The 14,852-nt window shown below is 38.5% G+C and overlaps 1 protein-coding gene and 1 non-coding gene across 9 annotated transcripts in view; both read left to right on the top strand.

Moving 5' to 3' along the window:
- NEBL (nebulette) overlaps positions 1 to 14,852 on the top strand; it is a 378,681-nt gene that overhangs the window by 328,750 nt on the left and 35,079 nt on the right. For 6 of the 8 annotated variants that reach the window (XM_061435956.1, XM_061435958.1, XM_061435954.1 and 3 more), the window contains 8 exons: positions 197 to 301; positions 2,202 to 2,294; positions 5,315 to 5,407; positions 8,505 to 8,597; positions 10,298 to 10,390; positions 12,069 to 12,161; positions 13,371 to 13,475; positions 14,455 to 14,626. In XM_061435956.1, the coding sequence (XP_061291940.1) occupies positions 197 to 301; positions 2,202 to 2,294; positions 5,315 to 5,407; positions 8,505 to 8,597; positions 10,298 to 10,390; positions 12,069 to 12,161; positions 13,371 to 13,475; positions 14,455 to 14,626 (847 nt within the window). The remainder of the gene's footprint in view (positions 1 to 196; positions 302 to 2,201; positions 2,295 to 5,314; positions 5,408 to 8,504; positions 8,598 to 10,297; positions 10,391 to 12,068; positions 12,162 to 13,370; positions 13,476 to 14,454; positions 14,627 to 14,852) is intronic. The other 2 variants (XM_061435961.1, XM_061435960.1) reach the window with 1 other exon arrangement.
- Positions 4,168 to 4,240, top strand: TRNAS-AGA (transfer RNA serine (anticodon AGA)). Its single transcript has one exon. It is a non-coding gene; the product is annotated as a tRNA-Ser (tRNA).

Genomic DNA, 14,852 nt, shown 5'->3' with positions numbered 1-14,852 from the left:
AGGCGACCCACTCCAGTATTCTGGCCTGGAGAATTCCATGGACTCTATAGTCCATGGGGTTGCAAAGAGTTGGACACAGCTGAGTGACTTTCAGGTACAGCAGAGTTGGAAAAAGTAGTACCATTTTCTCTTTGTCTCTGTCTTTCTTGAATATGGCACACAGAGCTTCAGATTCACATTCACTTTATATTTTTAGAAAAAGTATAAAGATGAGGCAGAGAAGATGCTTTCTAGCTATTCTACTGTGGCAGATACTCCTGAAATTCAGAGAATTAAGACAACTCAACAAAACATTAGTGCGGTGAGTAGCCATTGTCTCTTTCCAGTTGTCATCTTGAAATGATGTTTTGAAAGGGGGCCTTTGTTCCTCAGTCTGATTTTTTTTGCTGCCTTGCTTGAATTTTCTGTCAAATGCATATCTTTCCTTCTTTAAAATCATAAGAACACCAAATGTTCTTACAACTTATAATTTATCATGATTATTTTAGAATTACAGATTCAAATTTCCTTTTTAGGTACAAGCAACAGGTACTTTTAACTGAATTTTAAAATTTCACTCAGGAAAGAGATCTTAATCTTACACACATATTTTACTTTGAAGATAAAAATAGTCATATGAAGTGATTGCCTTCCTGGTCATTGATTAATTGCATTGATACTACATCTAGGGATTTACTAGTTTGTAACCAATTCCTAAGGGCTTCCCTGGTGGCTCAGTGGTAAAGAACCAGCCTGCCATTTTAGGAGATGTGAGTTCAATCCATGGGTCAGGAAAATCCCATGAAGAAGGAAATGGCAACCCACTACAGTGTTTTTACCTAGAAAATCCCATGGACAGAGGAAATTGGTAGGCTACAGTCTATGGGGTCACAAAAGAGTTAGAAACCACTTAGTAATTAACCAACAACAATCAATTCCTAAATGTTCATATTTTTGTTTTGAGGAATAGGAATTTTATTAGCATCATTGATTAAGATAGTGGGCTTATATGTAATGGGTATATGAACTCGAATTCTAAAATAAAAATTGATGGTACAGCCAATATTTTAATGTAGAATTAACTTAGTGGTTAAGCAAATGTTATTAAAAATATAAATTCTATTATTTCTGAAAATTTCTGGAATGTTTTCTACTTTCTAATAAGTTGGAAACCTCTTAACTCTGAAGGTATGCTGTTCAGGTACCTCTAGGGTCTTCACAGGCAGGCTGTGCCAAGAGATGTAGAAATCTTGCTGGAAGAGAGGACAAGGGAGAAGAGTCGTGTGGCCCTTACCGCCTGTGATTCCAGATTTCTAGCTTTTGCGGGGGAACATCTATATGTCCTGCTCTCCTGACCTCCACTGGGACCTACTGGTTAACAAACATCAGGAGAGTGAACCCAAAGGCGGTGCTCTGTGACAACCTAGAGGGATAGTGTAGGGAGGAAAGCAGGACGGGGTTCAAGAGGGAGGGGTCACATGTGTACCTATGGCCAGCTCATGTTGATGTGTGGCAGAAACCATCACAGTACTGTAAAGTGATTATCCTCCAATTTAAAAATTAATTAAAGAAGAGAGGGAGTAGCTCTGGCCTCGAATGACTTCCTTATAATTAGTCTGTTTTTCTGTAGGACACTTTGTTTTTTCTTTTGCTTTGTGGTCGAAAGGGGTAGGCGTTGGTAGGGATGGAGAGATGTGGGAAGGTTTAAGGAATAAGTGGAAGATAAGGAAAACAGGCCGACTTAGTGTTGATGCTGATGGTAAAGCTAATATTTTCTTTGAAGAGAATTAGACCGTCTTTGCTCTCACTTGAAGAAGAGCAGTTGCTTGAAACTTCATGCTATTTTTGAATTAAATGGTAACTGCTTAGTGAGCTTTTGTAATATGTCCTTTAATTTTTCTCAGCTCCACATGTGACATATATTTGTATTTGAAGAAGAAAACTTATATTCTTAGAGCAAGTAATCTGCAGCCATGTAAGGTACCAGGCATACCCTAGAACAGGTAGTAGAGGTTTACTTGTAAGACTGTGGAATACAAAACCAAAGTTCTACATTTATTCCCATGATGGATTATTTAACTGATTAATGTAACATTGGTTCTCATAAATAGAAGCTGTATTCACATTACTTTAAAACCTGAGAAATTTTCCTTTACAAGAATCGAATCTAGGACTTCAATTCTAATAAGCTTAGTTATTCTTTTCCTTCTCTTATAATAAAGGTATTTTATAAGAAAGAAGTAGGAGCTGGCACAGCAGTAAAAGATACTCCTGAGATTGAACGAGTGAAGAAAAATCAGCAGAACATTAGTTCAGTAAGTTCTCTATGGCATTAATTATCCTTTGCAAAAGCAAACACAAGCTAGATAAATGTTTTTAGTTCTTTACAAAACTAGCTGCCTTTTTCTTTTTTTTCTTCACTTTGTTGAAACACTGTTTCATCAAATATCAAAGACCTAACTTTCAGAAGGAAACTGTAGCCTTGTTCCCCTTGAACCTAAAGCAGTATTTCATCTTGATATATATATATCATAATGCAGAAGAGATAGATCACTTTAATGGTACAGTAATGAAATCTAGGATTAGTTTTCATCCTTTTGAACAGAATTTTAGCTGTATTACAATTTTCAGAGGAAGGATACTTTTCAATACCTCCCCTCAACTTGGACGAAAGAAATTTTATCCTGATAGAATGATTAAAGGCACTAGAACATTTATTTGGTGGCTCAAGAGAAGGTTTCAAAGGCCCCATTTACCTTCTACTTCTTTGAGCTTCCAGCAAAGAAAAGCACACACCTTCATTATAATTTGTAAAATAAATTACTGCCCCCCTCCCCAGTGCCCTTTGAACTTGGGGGAAGGGTAGAGGAGGTGTTTAATGTTATGGATTAAAAACTTCACTCAGCACTTGACATTTAGAATGGATCATTGCTACCCTTACCAATAGGTGTATTTGGTAATAGTTGTTATACAGTCATCCCTCAGGGTCCACAGGGAGTGGTTGCAGGAGCCCCGCCCCCGCCACACACACACACACACACACACACACACACACACACACACAGAGTCATTCGCACATACTCACACCAACATCTGCAGATGCGCACGTCCCTCACTGTTGGGCCTCCACATCCTTAGGTTCCACATCGAGGATGTGAGGAGCTTGCTGTTTAGTTTCTCGTTGAGGGTTCTTTCCTTACATCTCCTTCCCGGACGTTTCTCTTCACCTTCACCCTTGGAGGCAGAGTTTCTTTAAGTCATCCAAGTCGAACTGCCTGGATTAAACGCCTTTGTCAGGAGCTCCGGTGGTTACCTGGCATCCTAGAGTATGTGTGCACTGGCATTTGCGGACACAGAGTAGGAAAGGTAAGGGAGCGCTGTAGTCAACAAACTTACAGAAAATGAACTTGCAGAAAACCTGCAGAATGCGAGTGCACTCAGAGCCCTGTACAGTGAAGGAATCTGATTTCCTGAAGAAAGCATAGGGAAGGGGACCTGGCAGCGAGAGTGCCGATCCGCCATGGCAGGAGTCTGTATCAGGCAACACTTGAGCCTGGCAGAGAAATTAGTTCAGCTGAGAAATGTACAGTGGTCGTTTCCTTCCCTTCCAAATGATAACATCTGAAATGTACCCATCCGTGTACTGGGGTATAATGTTATAAATGCTCTGTACTGCACAATTCTATTGCCTACAGCGAAATGACTGTGCCATTTTGATTAGTTTGGAGTCGTATGAAAAACAAAAATGTTCATCTTTAATCGTGTTTAGCGTCTCACCCTAGGAAAATCACACAGTCTCACATTTCTTCTCCCGGCATTCCCCTGCCTCTTCTGGCAAACAATAAACGCATAATTCTGTATCTCTATGAGCCTGGGCCATAAACTCCTGCTTAGTATTCAAATGGAAAGTTGCCCTTTCAAGATTAGCAAGATCTGTCAAACCAAGGTAGGATTCTCTAACATTTAAAGATCTTGACATTTTCCACCTCCAGAGTACGAGCCTTTTGAGTATTACTTTTCTCTCTTAAGAACTATTTTGGAGTCCTACTCTGAGACAGTCTGTCTCAGTGTACTCTTAATTTAACTGTTTGGATCTGGCCTAATATTGGCGGTGTTATTCATATCACATATGAAATGTACAGATGCTAAAACATAGATAATAGTGAAGATATTTAGGTATTGAGGACTTCCCTGGTGGCTCAGATGGTAAAAGCGTCTGCCTAGAGTGCGGGAGACCCGGGTTCGATCCCTGGGTTGGGAAGATCCCCTGGAGAAGGAAATGGCAACCCACTCCAGTACTATTGCTTGGAAAACCCCATGGACACCGGATCCTGGTGGGCTACACTCCATGGGGTCGCAGAGTCGGACAGGACTGAGCGAATTCACTTTCACTTTCTTCATGACTCAGCATGAATTTCAGCCTTAATCATTTTAAACATTACCAAGTGATTTCTAAAACGTCTTTTGCATAGATCTAAGTCTTTGCTAAATTTCAACATATGGCACTTAAGTCTAGCTGATATGTCCATATTTATATGTATATACGTGTCCTTTATCTCAGTTACAATCTTCTGTGCATTTTAGACATATTAAAATACCATGTGATATGATAGCATCACTAATCATTTTATAAAGTTTAAAGGGCTTGTCCTGGGCATAACTGTGTGCCAGTGTTGTCATTTATCTGGTTGATCTTCCTCTAAGTAGACTTGACTGAGGAGCTTTTGACTGTTGTGAATGCCAGGATATAGGCAGGCTTCACATAACATGACTGTGTGGTAGAAGACACTTCCTGACTTTCTGCTACTGGCCCTTCTATAGTGATCAGCACTCAATGGCATCTGCTTGTACATATTTCCTCCCACTTTCCTCTTTCTCTTCTTTTATTTTTTTTTCTTATTCTAGATTATTTGTGTACTCTCAGTCAGATAAGCAGTGTTTTCAAGACTTAGTAGCTAACTCAGTTTGACTCTTGCCTTTAAAGACATGCTAAGTACACAAATAAGAAAAATAATGAATTATTAAGATAATTTCCAAAATTTTTGGTGCATCTGCCTGATGATAAAATTTATTTTTATAAGCAGTATATGCTTATTTTAGTTAAAAAAAAACTCTGCAGTGATGGATAGGTGAATAGATATGGGTTTGTTTGTACTTTAAGATAAAGGAATCCTGAAAGCACCAGATGAAATAAAAATGTGTGTTGTCATTGAAGGAAAATTAATATTGGAATTAAAAAATAGGCTATGTAATAGTTAAAAATGAAGAATTCTTAACTTTTTTAAAACTTATGTTGAATAAGATTCACTTTTTTTTTTTTTAATAAATCATGCAGGTAAAATACAAAGAAGAGGTGAAACATGCAACAGCCATTTCAGATCCACCAGAACTCAAGAGAGTTAAAGAAAACCAGAAGAACATCAGCAATGTGTGATCATGTTTCTTTAAGTATTGTTTTCTGTGGGCATGGCACTTGCACAGTAGAATGAATTAGAATGAATACCATTGTAGGAAGGTCAGTTCCTGAAAGATGGAGATAAGAGTTCACACATCTTTGTGTTGGGCTAGCATTACATCAAGCATGCGCGTTTGCTTATTAAAGAACATTGTGTTGAATGCCTACTCTGTTCTTGTTCTTGGGGCATTCAAAGATGAGTGAGATACACCTTAAGGTTAGAGGCTGTGTGTATTCTCAAGGTCTCTAGGAGAAACAGTTGTGGGGATAAATAAAGATTGTGCATTAAGTGCTCTAAAATAATTAATATCTGTTGAGTGCTTCCTACCTTTGGGGGTTCTTTACATGCAATATCTCATTTAATGTGAAATAATAACTCTATATTCAAAGTGCTGGGGAAATGCAGAGAAGAAAGGCTATGTTAGTGAGAGAGAGGAAAACCTTTGGAAAGAGTAACATTTGAGCTAGCTTTTAAAGAATTAATAAAAGTTTGGGATGGATTTCATGAGGAAGGGCCCTCCTGGCAGTGCAAACTGAATGTGTTCATGATCTGAGATCTGTTCAAAGAGGGGAAAGTTAGTGTGATGAGTCCTTGGGGTAGAGGATGGCAGGAGAGAGATGGTGGAGAGAGAAAGCATAATTCAGGCCATGAGGAGGCTGCCGGCAGTGCCATTGTGCCTGGTTCAGATGGCCTGCCTATGCTCAGACCTTGACTTATGAGTTAAATTGCGTAAATGTGTTCTTTTTTAAAAAAATGTTAATGTTATAGGAGTAAAGTTGACTTACTTCTGCTGTACAACAAAGTATATCAGTTATACATATACCCACTCTTTTTCAGATTCTTTCCCCATATGGGTCCTTACAGAGAATTGAGTAGAGTTCCCTGTGCTATGCAATAGGTGCTTATTAGTTATCTATTTTATGTATAGTAGTATGTATATGCCACTCACAATCTCTCAATTTATCCTTCCCCCCACCTTTGGTAACTATAAGTTTGTCTTCTACATCCGTGATTCTATTTCTCTTTTGTAAATAGGTTTATTTGTGCCATTTTTTATATTCCACTTATAAGTGATATCATATGATATTTGTCTTTCTCCAACTGGCTTCACTCAGTGTGACCTAGAGACTGTCATAATAGGTCCCTTTTTGTGAAAGAAGAGTTGCACAGGAAGCTCAGCTCAGTGATGAGCTAGAAGTGTGGGATGAGGATTGGGAGGGAGGCTTCAGAGGGAGGGGATATATGTTACATGTAGATGATGCATACTGTTGCACAGCAGAAACCAACACAACCTTGTAAAGCAATTATCCTCCAAAAATTAAATAAGAGTTTACTAGTTTCCAATTTATCATAGACGCATAACACTCCCTTAAATAACTATTTGAAAATAAGGAGTTAATTTAATTAAAAAATACTAGAAATCACAGCTCAGTAAAAAATACTAGAAATCACAGCTCAGTAAAAAATACTAGAAATCACAGCTCAGGTGATACCTTGCATGTCTTATGGTAAGTGGTGTATACATGATTGAAATTTGAATAACTCTGGAGTGGAGAACAATGTGGGCTCTGGACTGTTGGTTTGATCCTAGATCCAGACCTTACTTGCTGAATATCCTTCCTAAGCCACCAACCTTTCCAAGCCTCATTCTCCTCATCTTTAAAACAGGGACTAGAATATTAAGTGAGATATTGCCTGTAAAGCACTCAGCATGTTTGTGAGTGGGTGAATGCAATACATGAAGCGTTTCCATATCAAATTTATGCCCCCAAACTGACATCCACTAGAAATCGGCTGCAACAATTTCTCTACATCAGTGATGCTGTTCTGCAAATGTTTCTCCTCTGAACTCTACCCAGAGTCATCTTTCTTTGTATCCTGCCATCAACAAAGATTACTTTGGACCTTTCCTCACTTTAGGCAATTATCCGACACAGAATCTGCCTAAACTCTCAAACTGCGTGCCATGGTACAGAGAAAGAAGTCGCACGGCAAGAGCCTGACCCTTTGTCATTTATTTTCCAGGCTTATCAGATATCTGTTCACTTGCACATGCACTTCTGAGGGTGTACATCTCAAGTCCATTTTATCTGCAGGCCTTGTGATGTCTTGCAAAAAAAAAAAAAAAAGAAAAAATTCCTTCACACTAAGTTTAAGCTCCAAAAACTCATTAAGACTGTCCCTGTGGAGTTCTTCATAATGGAATTGTAACCTCTAGTTTTCCTTTTACCTGTCAGAAATTCATTTGGTGGACATGCTTTCTATCTCCCTGTGTTGGATCCTCATTTATTTCCTGGAATGTGGTGGAATTACTGGGAAAGCTGACCACAAATGTTGGACTCTGATCCCCTACTCCGGCAGTAGGTCAGAAGTATCTCCATGATGGGACTTCCCTGGTGATCCAGTGGCTAAGGCTCCACTTTCCCACTGCACGGGGCCAGGGTTCCATCTCTGGTCAGAAAACTATATTCATACTTGATGAAACTAAAGATTCCATTTGCAACAACCAAGACTTGGTGCAGTCAAATGAATAAATAAATGTTTTTTTAAAAAGAAATATCTCCACGATGCTGGTCAGAGCATGGCTTTCCAATGTTGGAACTTGGTGAAGAAGGAGGTTCAGGGTTTCTTTTTATAGTGACAACTGATCACTGAGGTGAAGGCATAGGACTGGCATAACCCTTCTTTCTAGTGATGAATCCAGAATTTTTATTTTTAAATGTAAATATAAAATGGTCATTTGGTAATGTCATTTTAGTACTGTGAAGAAATGAACTCACAGAAGTGGTCATTTATCATTACTGATAGGATCAAACTCAGAGAGGCCACCAAGAAATAATACAGTTTGAAGAAAAACAACCCCAGGTATAATTCAAAACATTTGGGCAAGGAAAAGCTTAGTTCCAGGATCACTGTGATGATGACATCTATTAGCAAAGCATCTTTCGCTGTAAAATCCTAGCAAAGATGTCAGCTAATGAGTGCTGTGTGACGTTTCTTTTCACCAGTTGCTGTGTTAGCTCACTCTTCCTTCCGGTAACCTCACACCATCTTGCGTTTGTCTCCCAGCTCAGGTACAAAGAGCCGTGTGACAGAGCAACTCCTGTGAGCATGACGCCCGAGATAGAGAGAGTGAGGAGAAACCAGGAGCAGCTGAGCACGGCAAGTTGTTTCTGTTTTGCTCTTATATTTTACCAAACATTAGCTATTTTTATTCTTTACAATGCTTTCTGAAAAGCATTAGACACTCTACATCTTGGTCACTTCTTTTCTACTATCCCATACTGAGGTGTGTGGACTGTGGCACCCTTGTGAGAATCCAGGAAGTTGGGAACTGCTTTGCTACTATTTGGCCATGCTTATTTATTCAAGAAATCTTTTTTTTTAATATTTTTTTTATGTGGACCATTTTTCAAAGTCTTTATTGAATTTGTTACAATATTGCTTCTGTTTTACGTTCTGGTTGGTTGGCTGTGAGGCATATGGGATCCTAGCTCCCTGACTAGGGATTGAACCTGTACCCCCTGCATTGGAAGGCAGAGTTCCAACCATTCAACCACCAGGGAAGTCCCTATTGAAGAACTCTTCATTAAGCAATGTGGCAGGCATTATCCTGGTCACTGGTACACAGAGATAGATAAGACCCCTTCCTATCTTCATGGGCCTCATAGTTTAGATGGTAAATCTCTGAAACTACATCCAAATCTAAAGAGCTGGAGAGCAGCATAGTGGGTATGTTGTCAGTCTGAGAAAAGAGAAAGTTGTCTATTGGCATAAGGCAAAGGAAGACCTGAATTGACTGGGGTTCTGAGACGTAATGTCCTGGCAGGGAACCTTATAAATAAAACAGAAAACATCAATCATTCAGTGATCTGTTGCTAGTAAAGCAAGGGTAGTTAATAATCATGAGGTCCCCCGGCTGTGGACCCTGTGCTAAATGCGTTATGTGATTCAGTGGGGTAGGCCTGATTTATTGCTCTGGTTTGTAAGTGTGGGAAACTGAGTCTTGAGAAGTCAGAGGACATGCAAGAACCCATGGTTTGTGACAGCAGGGCTGGGATTTGAACCCAGGCCTCCCTGAATTCAGAAATCTCTTTCAAATGTGTCCCCTAATGGTTATTTTTCCCATTTTTTGGACCATTTTATGGAATTTTTACCGTTATAAACAATAACCTTCTTCTTCTGAACCAGATAATTTTGAGACACTTTAAAATTTAAGAGTGACTTCTTCCAGATGGAGGAGGAAATCAGGCTGAATACTGCTTTATCCTTACAGTTTCCCTGATAGTGGTATGAGTGAGGGGTCTTAGGCTTCTTTTGAAGATGGAGGCTCCAGATCAGAACAGGAGTAAATGGCCTTCCCAGGCTGCCATGACTACTTCACTATAGTTCTCTTTTAATGATTTTTTTTTTTTTTTTAGTTTTAATTTTTTTTTCTCCCTATTTTCTGTCCACGCACAGCATGCAGGATCTTAGTTCCCTGGCCAGGGAACTAACATGTGGCCACCGGACACCATGGTGTCTTAACTACTGAACCGGCAAGGATATCCCTTATAATGATTTCATTACAGTGTCTTCCCCTTCTATTTCTATTACATTTAGTCGTGGTCTTTGCAATTGGTTTTGGTATTGAACACAGAAATATTTATTAAAAATCATTTTTAAGAAGTACAACCAGCACTTGGTGCTTGCCAAGTCAGAAGAATCCAAAGCCAGATGTAGATTTGAACTGAAAGGCTGACACACATCTACTGTGGGAAAAATTATGTAAAAAATAGGGTTAATTTTGAGGCTTATCCTCTGTTGATATTTGGTTGGAGACCATTCTGCTATTTATTAAAATTCATATTAATCCTCCACAGGTAAAATACAGAGGAGAGATTAAACAGGCGACTGCAATTTCTGATCCACCAGAGCTGAAGAGAGTGAAAGAAAACCAGAAGAACCTCAGCAATGTGTGATCTTAGTCACTTTTTTCTTAAGAAAGCAAACGTATTGTCAACATGCCAATGAAGGGATTGTGTTTACAAAGTTTTCATGACCTTGAGTTGATTGCCTCTGCTCTCAATTGACTGTCAATTTACTGGAAAGTTTTCAGGGTGTTAGGCATTGTGGGTCCAGTCAGGCACGCCCTGCTCAGAGTTCCTAGTGACTGCAATGTGATTTTTGTCTGCAGGTTATTGTATATCCCTCTTATCTGCTCTTCGTGCTTGCAGTTTCAGTGATTCTCCAAAGGGATGCCATGGCAGTTTTTGGCATCTTGGCTCTACAATAAGCTTTCCCACTCCCTTTACTCCAAATGTATTAATAAATGTATTCTTGTTCTGTAGCCTGTCCAACCCCATTTCCACTCATAGCTATCATCACTTTATTTTTGGATGATGCTGGGAAAAAATTATGAAGTGTGCCTGGCTGAATAGGTCATATGAAACAGGTCCATTTTCAGGGCACTTGTTCAGGGCTGTCAAGTTTTACTCAGACACCAATTCTTGGCCTGTTCTAACTCCTTTCTGTTATGTCATCCATGGATGCAGTTTGCTGAGAGAGTACTTTTTTATTTTCTTTTTAAATTTTTTAAAAAACTTACTTTTATTTTTCAGTTGCATTATGCAGCATGTGGGATCTTAGTTCACCAAACAGGAATCAAACCCATGCCCCCTGCATTGGAAGCGTGGAGTCTTAAGCATTAGACCACCAGGAAAGTCCCTGAGAGAATCCTTTTTCTGAAGTCATTAATAATAAATTGTGTTCTCTGGAAGAGGAAATTTGAAAATCTGTTAGATACAAAGAAATCTTTTATTCTTTAAACATTTAAAGTCCTTTGGCCAGATTATAAAGGGAAGGCAGTTTATTGTTTGGCATTGTCCCTGACAACTGTATTTTGGAGAAGTAGATACTCACCTTCTCCTGATGTATTCAGAGTCACAGTTGATGTAACTCCATTACTCTCTAAAGGGAACATGGTTCTGGAGAAGGAGGGATGGAGCACTGGGGAGCATGCTGGCCTTATGGATCACCATGGTTACTGCTTAGGCATCATGGCCAAAATTCTGCCACAGTTAATTACTAAGAAACCATAATGGTCCAGCAGCCTTCTATATGGGTAAGAATATCTTAAAGTAACATCTGTGAAGATATTTCTTACCTTACTCCTTTGTGATGAAATGCTTATTATAGCCTTACTGACGGTACACCCATATAATGAGTACATTCACAGTGATTCTCTGCCATAGGATGAATTAAAATAGAATGATTTAAGATGCAAGCATTTTAAATATGACTAGACCTCTGATGGGTCAGTGGTAAAGAATCTGCCTCCCAATGCAAGAAACACCGTTTCAATCCGTGGTCTGGGAAGGTCCCCTGGAGAAGGAAATGGCACCCCACTCCAGTATTCTTGCCTGGGAAAAAAAATCCATGGACAGAGGAGCCTGGCGGGCTACAGTCGATCAGGTCGCAAAGTGCCGGTCATGACTTAGTGAGTAAACAACAACAAAGCCCTCTGCTAGCCTCCTTTTTTTCCCACCCCCGCAGCTTCCTATCCTTGCTTAGCTCTTTAAAATAAGTACTATGAGAGTCTTGTTTAGTTGAATTGATTCACAGTGCTCTGTTTTTTGTTTTCCAAAATGATAGGTTTATTATAAATCTCAGATGGGAAGAGCTACAGCTTTAAGTGTAACTCCTGAAATGGAAAGAGTAAAGAAGAATCAAGAAAATATTAGTTCGGCAAGTTGTTTTATTCACTTGGTGCGATCATTAAGGACATGTTCTTTATTATTTATTTGCAGACCAAGAAGCTTTTGTAAGATATGCAGAAAGTACATGTGTTATTTCAGATGACATCTGAAAGCCGCCACTGTCTAACTTTACATTGTCCTGAACCCTACTGATGTTTCCAGATGTGACCAACACTTATATTTAAAGTTTCATTTTAAACTGAATTATGTTCATTTAAACAATGAGTCATGTTATTTTAGCCAGTGTCTTTGAAAGTGGTAGTCTTTGATGTATAAGTTAAACAATTATCATTTTACAGATGTATTCCATTGAATGTTGATTGTTAAGTCCTCTCTGCAAAACAAAATAAGAAATGAATCATTACTCCAAAGTAAGGACTTAGAGGAAAAAACAGTCTTTAATATTTAACACAGAAATCGGTTACTCATTGAAGTTCTGTGTTGCATGTCAGGGTCTTATTTGGGGAGTATACCTTCTCTCAGGAAATACCAGGGCTTCTGTTCTGAGTGCACATATCCCCTCATGTCTGCAATAATCCGTATCCTGATCTTACACAGAATCAGGCTCACAAAAAGCAATGTTCTGATAGTCAGATGTCAGAAAGAGCTTTATGCCTGGGAATCAGCATTTAGATTTTAAACTGTGCAGCTCTCTAGTGGCATTTCTGCCCAGAGATGCTGACTGTATTCAACACAAATTACCTTTAAGCTGTGGCTGTTTAGAGGGAACCTAAGGTGGATACCTAATGATTCTTACCATCTGCTCTGGTCAAATAAAAGGAAATATTGATAGAGGTATGTGTGTTATGCATGCTTCCACAGTGTTATGGCAGAAAAAGGAGAAATAGAGAAACAGAAAAAGAAATTTAGGTTCCATTTAGTTTTGGATTTTCCCTATTGATAAAGTATTTCCCACTTTTACAGACTCATGGTTAGTGGATGTTGGTCACTTACACATTTGTATTCAGTTTGTAGAGAGATTTCGGTCATCTTTGCTGTAGCCTTTAAAGGAGACCATCAAGAGTAAAATTTTAGCTCATTATTCTAGAAGGAAATGCAATTCACTAAATAAGTTACCTGGGAAGTAATTCAGAATATGTTGTATATGCCTCACTCATTTGGAAAGCTTGAAAAACTTAGGTAATTTTAAAATTATAGTTGTCTTTTTGTGAAGTATGCTCTGTTATTTACTTTGCAGGTAAAATATACCCAGGACCAGAAACAGATGAAAGGTAGACCAAGTCTGATTTTAGATACACCTGGTCTCAGACATGTCAAAGAAGCTCAAAATCGTATTTCAATGGTAGGGTCCAACAGGTCCTCCATCCGTGACTAAAACGTACTAAGGAGTGGCACCACCCCGTGCACCGATGGCGTTGTTCACCGTTAATCTGGATAACTAACAAAGCATGGAAAGGCCCATGGGCCCATCCTTTGGGGGGAACTTTCTAATCTTACTGAAATGTATGGGAAATATTTAGTCTAATAAAATAATTTTTCTCGGTGATTTTTTGGGGTGTGTTTTTATTTCTAACGTGACTGCTACTATAAATGCTTTTTATGGAAGATACTTGCTTGGACTTTTTTTTTCAATTAATATTAAGATGGAGTTTGGTGTGTTTACATGTTTAAAGAATATGAAAATATGTATTTTTTTAAAAAACAGTCTCATGAGATATATTTTATATACCATAAAGCTCACCCATTTAAAGTATACAAAGTAGTTTCTAGTATAATTTACAGAGTTAAACAACCATCACCCTAACCTAATTTCAGAATGCAAAAAACACGTGTTTTGAAGTATATGTTTTTGTAACTATATACAAACATTATATATGTAGTTATATGTAACTTGCTCTCTTAATCGAATTTTAAATAATATTGCTTTCTTAAATAATAGTATAGAAATAGCTTATCATTTTATTGCATACTAAAGTTTAAGAGATAGGAAATTAACTTATACCTAAGTGAGTACATTTTAGAAAGTAACTAGGATTTGAAAAATAAATCTTTCAATACTTCTTACTTATATACAAGCTTATATATTAAAAGAGCTGCTAACTGCAATGATGGAAAGCATTGTGAAAATATCAGCACTTGATTTCTCATGCTAGGAAACTGAAATTTCATAAATTATTTTTGGAATAACCGGAAAAAATACATTTATGTAGAAAATAATCTAGATGCAGCTGGTATAGTAACTTTCTTTATACTCAAATTTTGTGAGCTGTATCGCATTCAGGAAATTTCAGTGGAGTTACTATGGTTTTTCCCTCTTTCAGGTGAAATATCATGAAGATTTTGAAAAGACAAAGGGAAGGGGCTTTACTCCTGTTGTGGATGACCCTGTGACAGAGCGAGTGAGAAGGAACACCCAGGTCGTCAGCGATGCCGCCTATAAAGGTGTCCATCCTCACATTGTGGAGATGGACAGGAGACCTGGAATCATTGTTGGTAAGCTGACTGGCCTGCTTGGCAGGTCTGCACAGTCAAAAAGATCCCTGTTTTTATTAATGGAATTCACTTCCTTATTCATCAGACCCCTCCTCAAATGCATGACATGGTGCCCAGGTGAAAGTGGACAAAAGGCAAAGTGTTGTTGTTTGCACCACGTTGGAGGGAATTCATGGCCTTTGCCAGGTGGTGTTGCAAATTCGTTCCGTAGTTGGACATTCTCTGT

The sequence above is a fragment of the Bos javanicus genome, chromosome 13 (genome assembly GCF_032452875.1).
Source record: "Bos javanicus breed banteng chromosome 13, ARS-OSU_banteng_1.0, whole genome shotgun sequence".
Taxonomy (NCBI): Eukaryota; Metazoa; Chordata; class Mammalia; order Artiodactyla; family Bovidae; genus Bos; species Bos javanicus.
The sequence above is the reverse complement of the archived record's forward strand: the minus strand, read 5'-3'. Positions and strand labels throughout refer to the sequence as shown.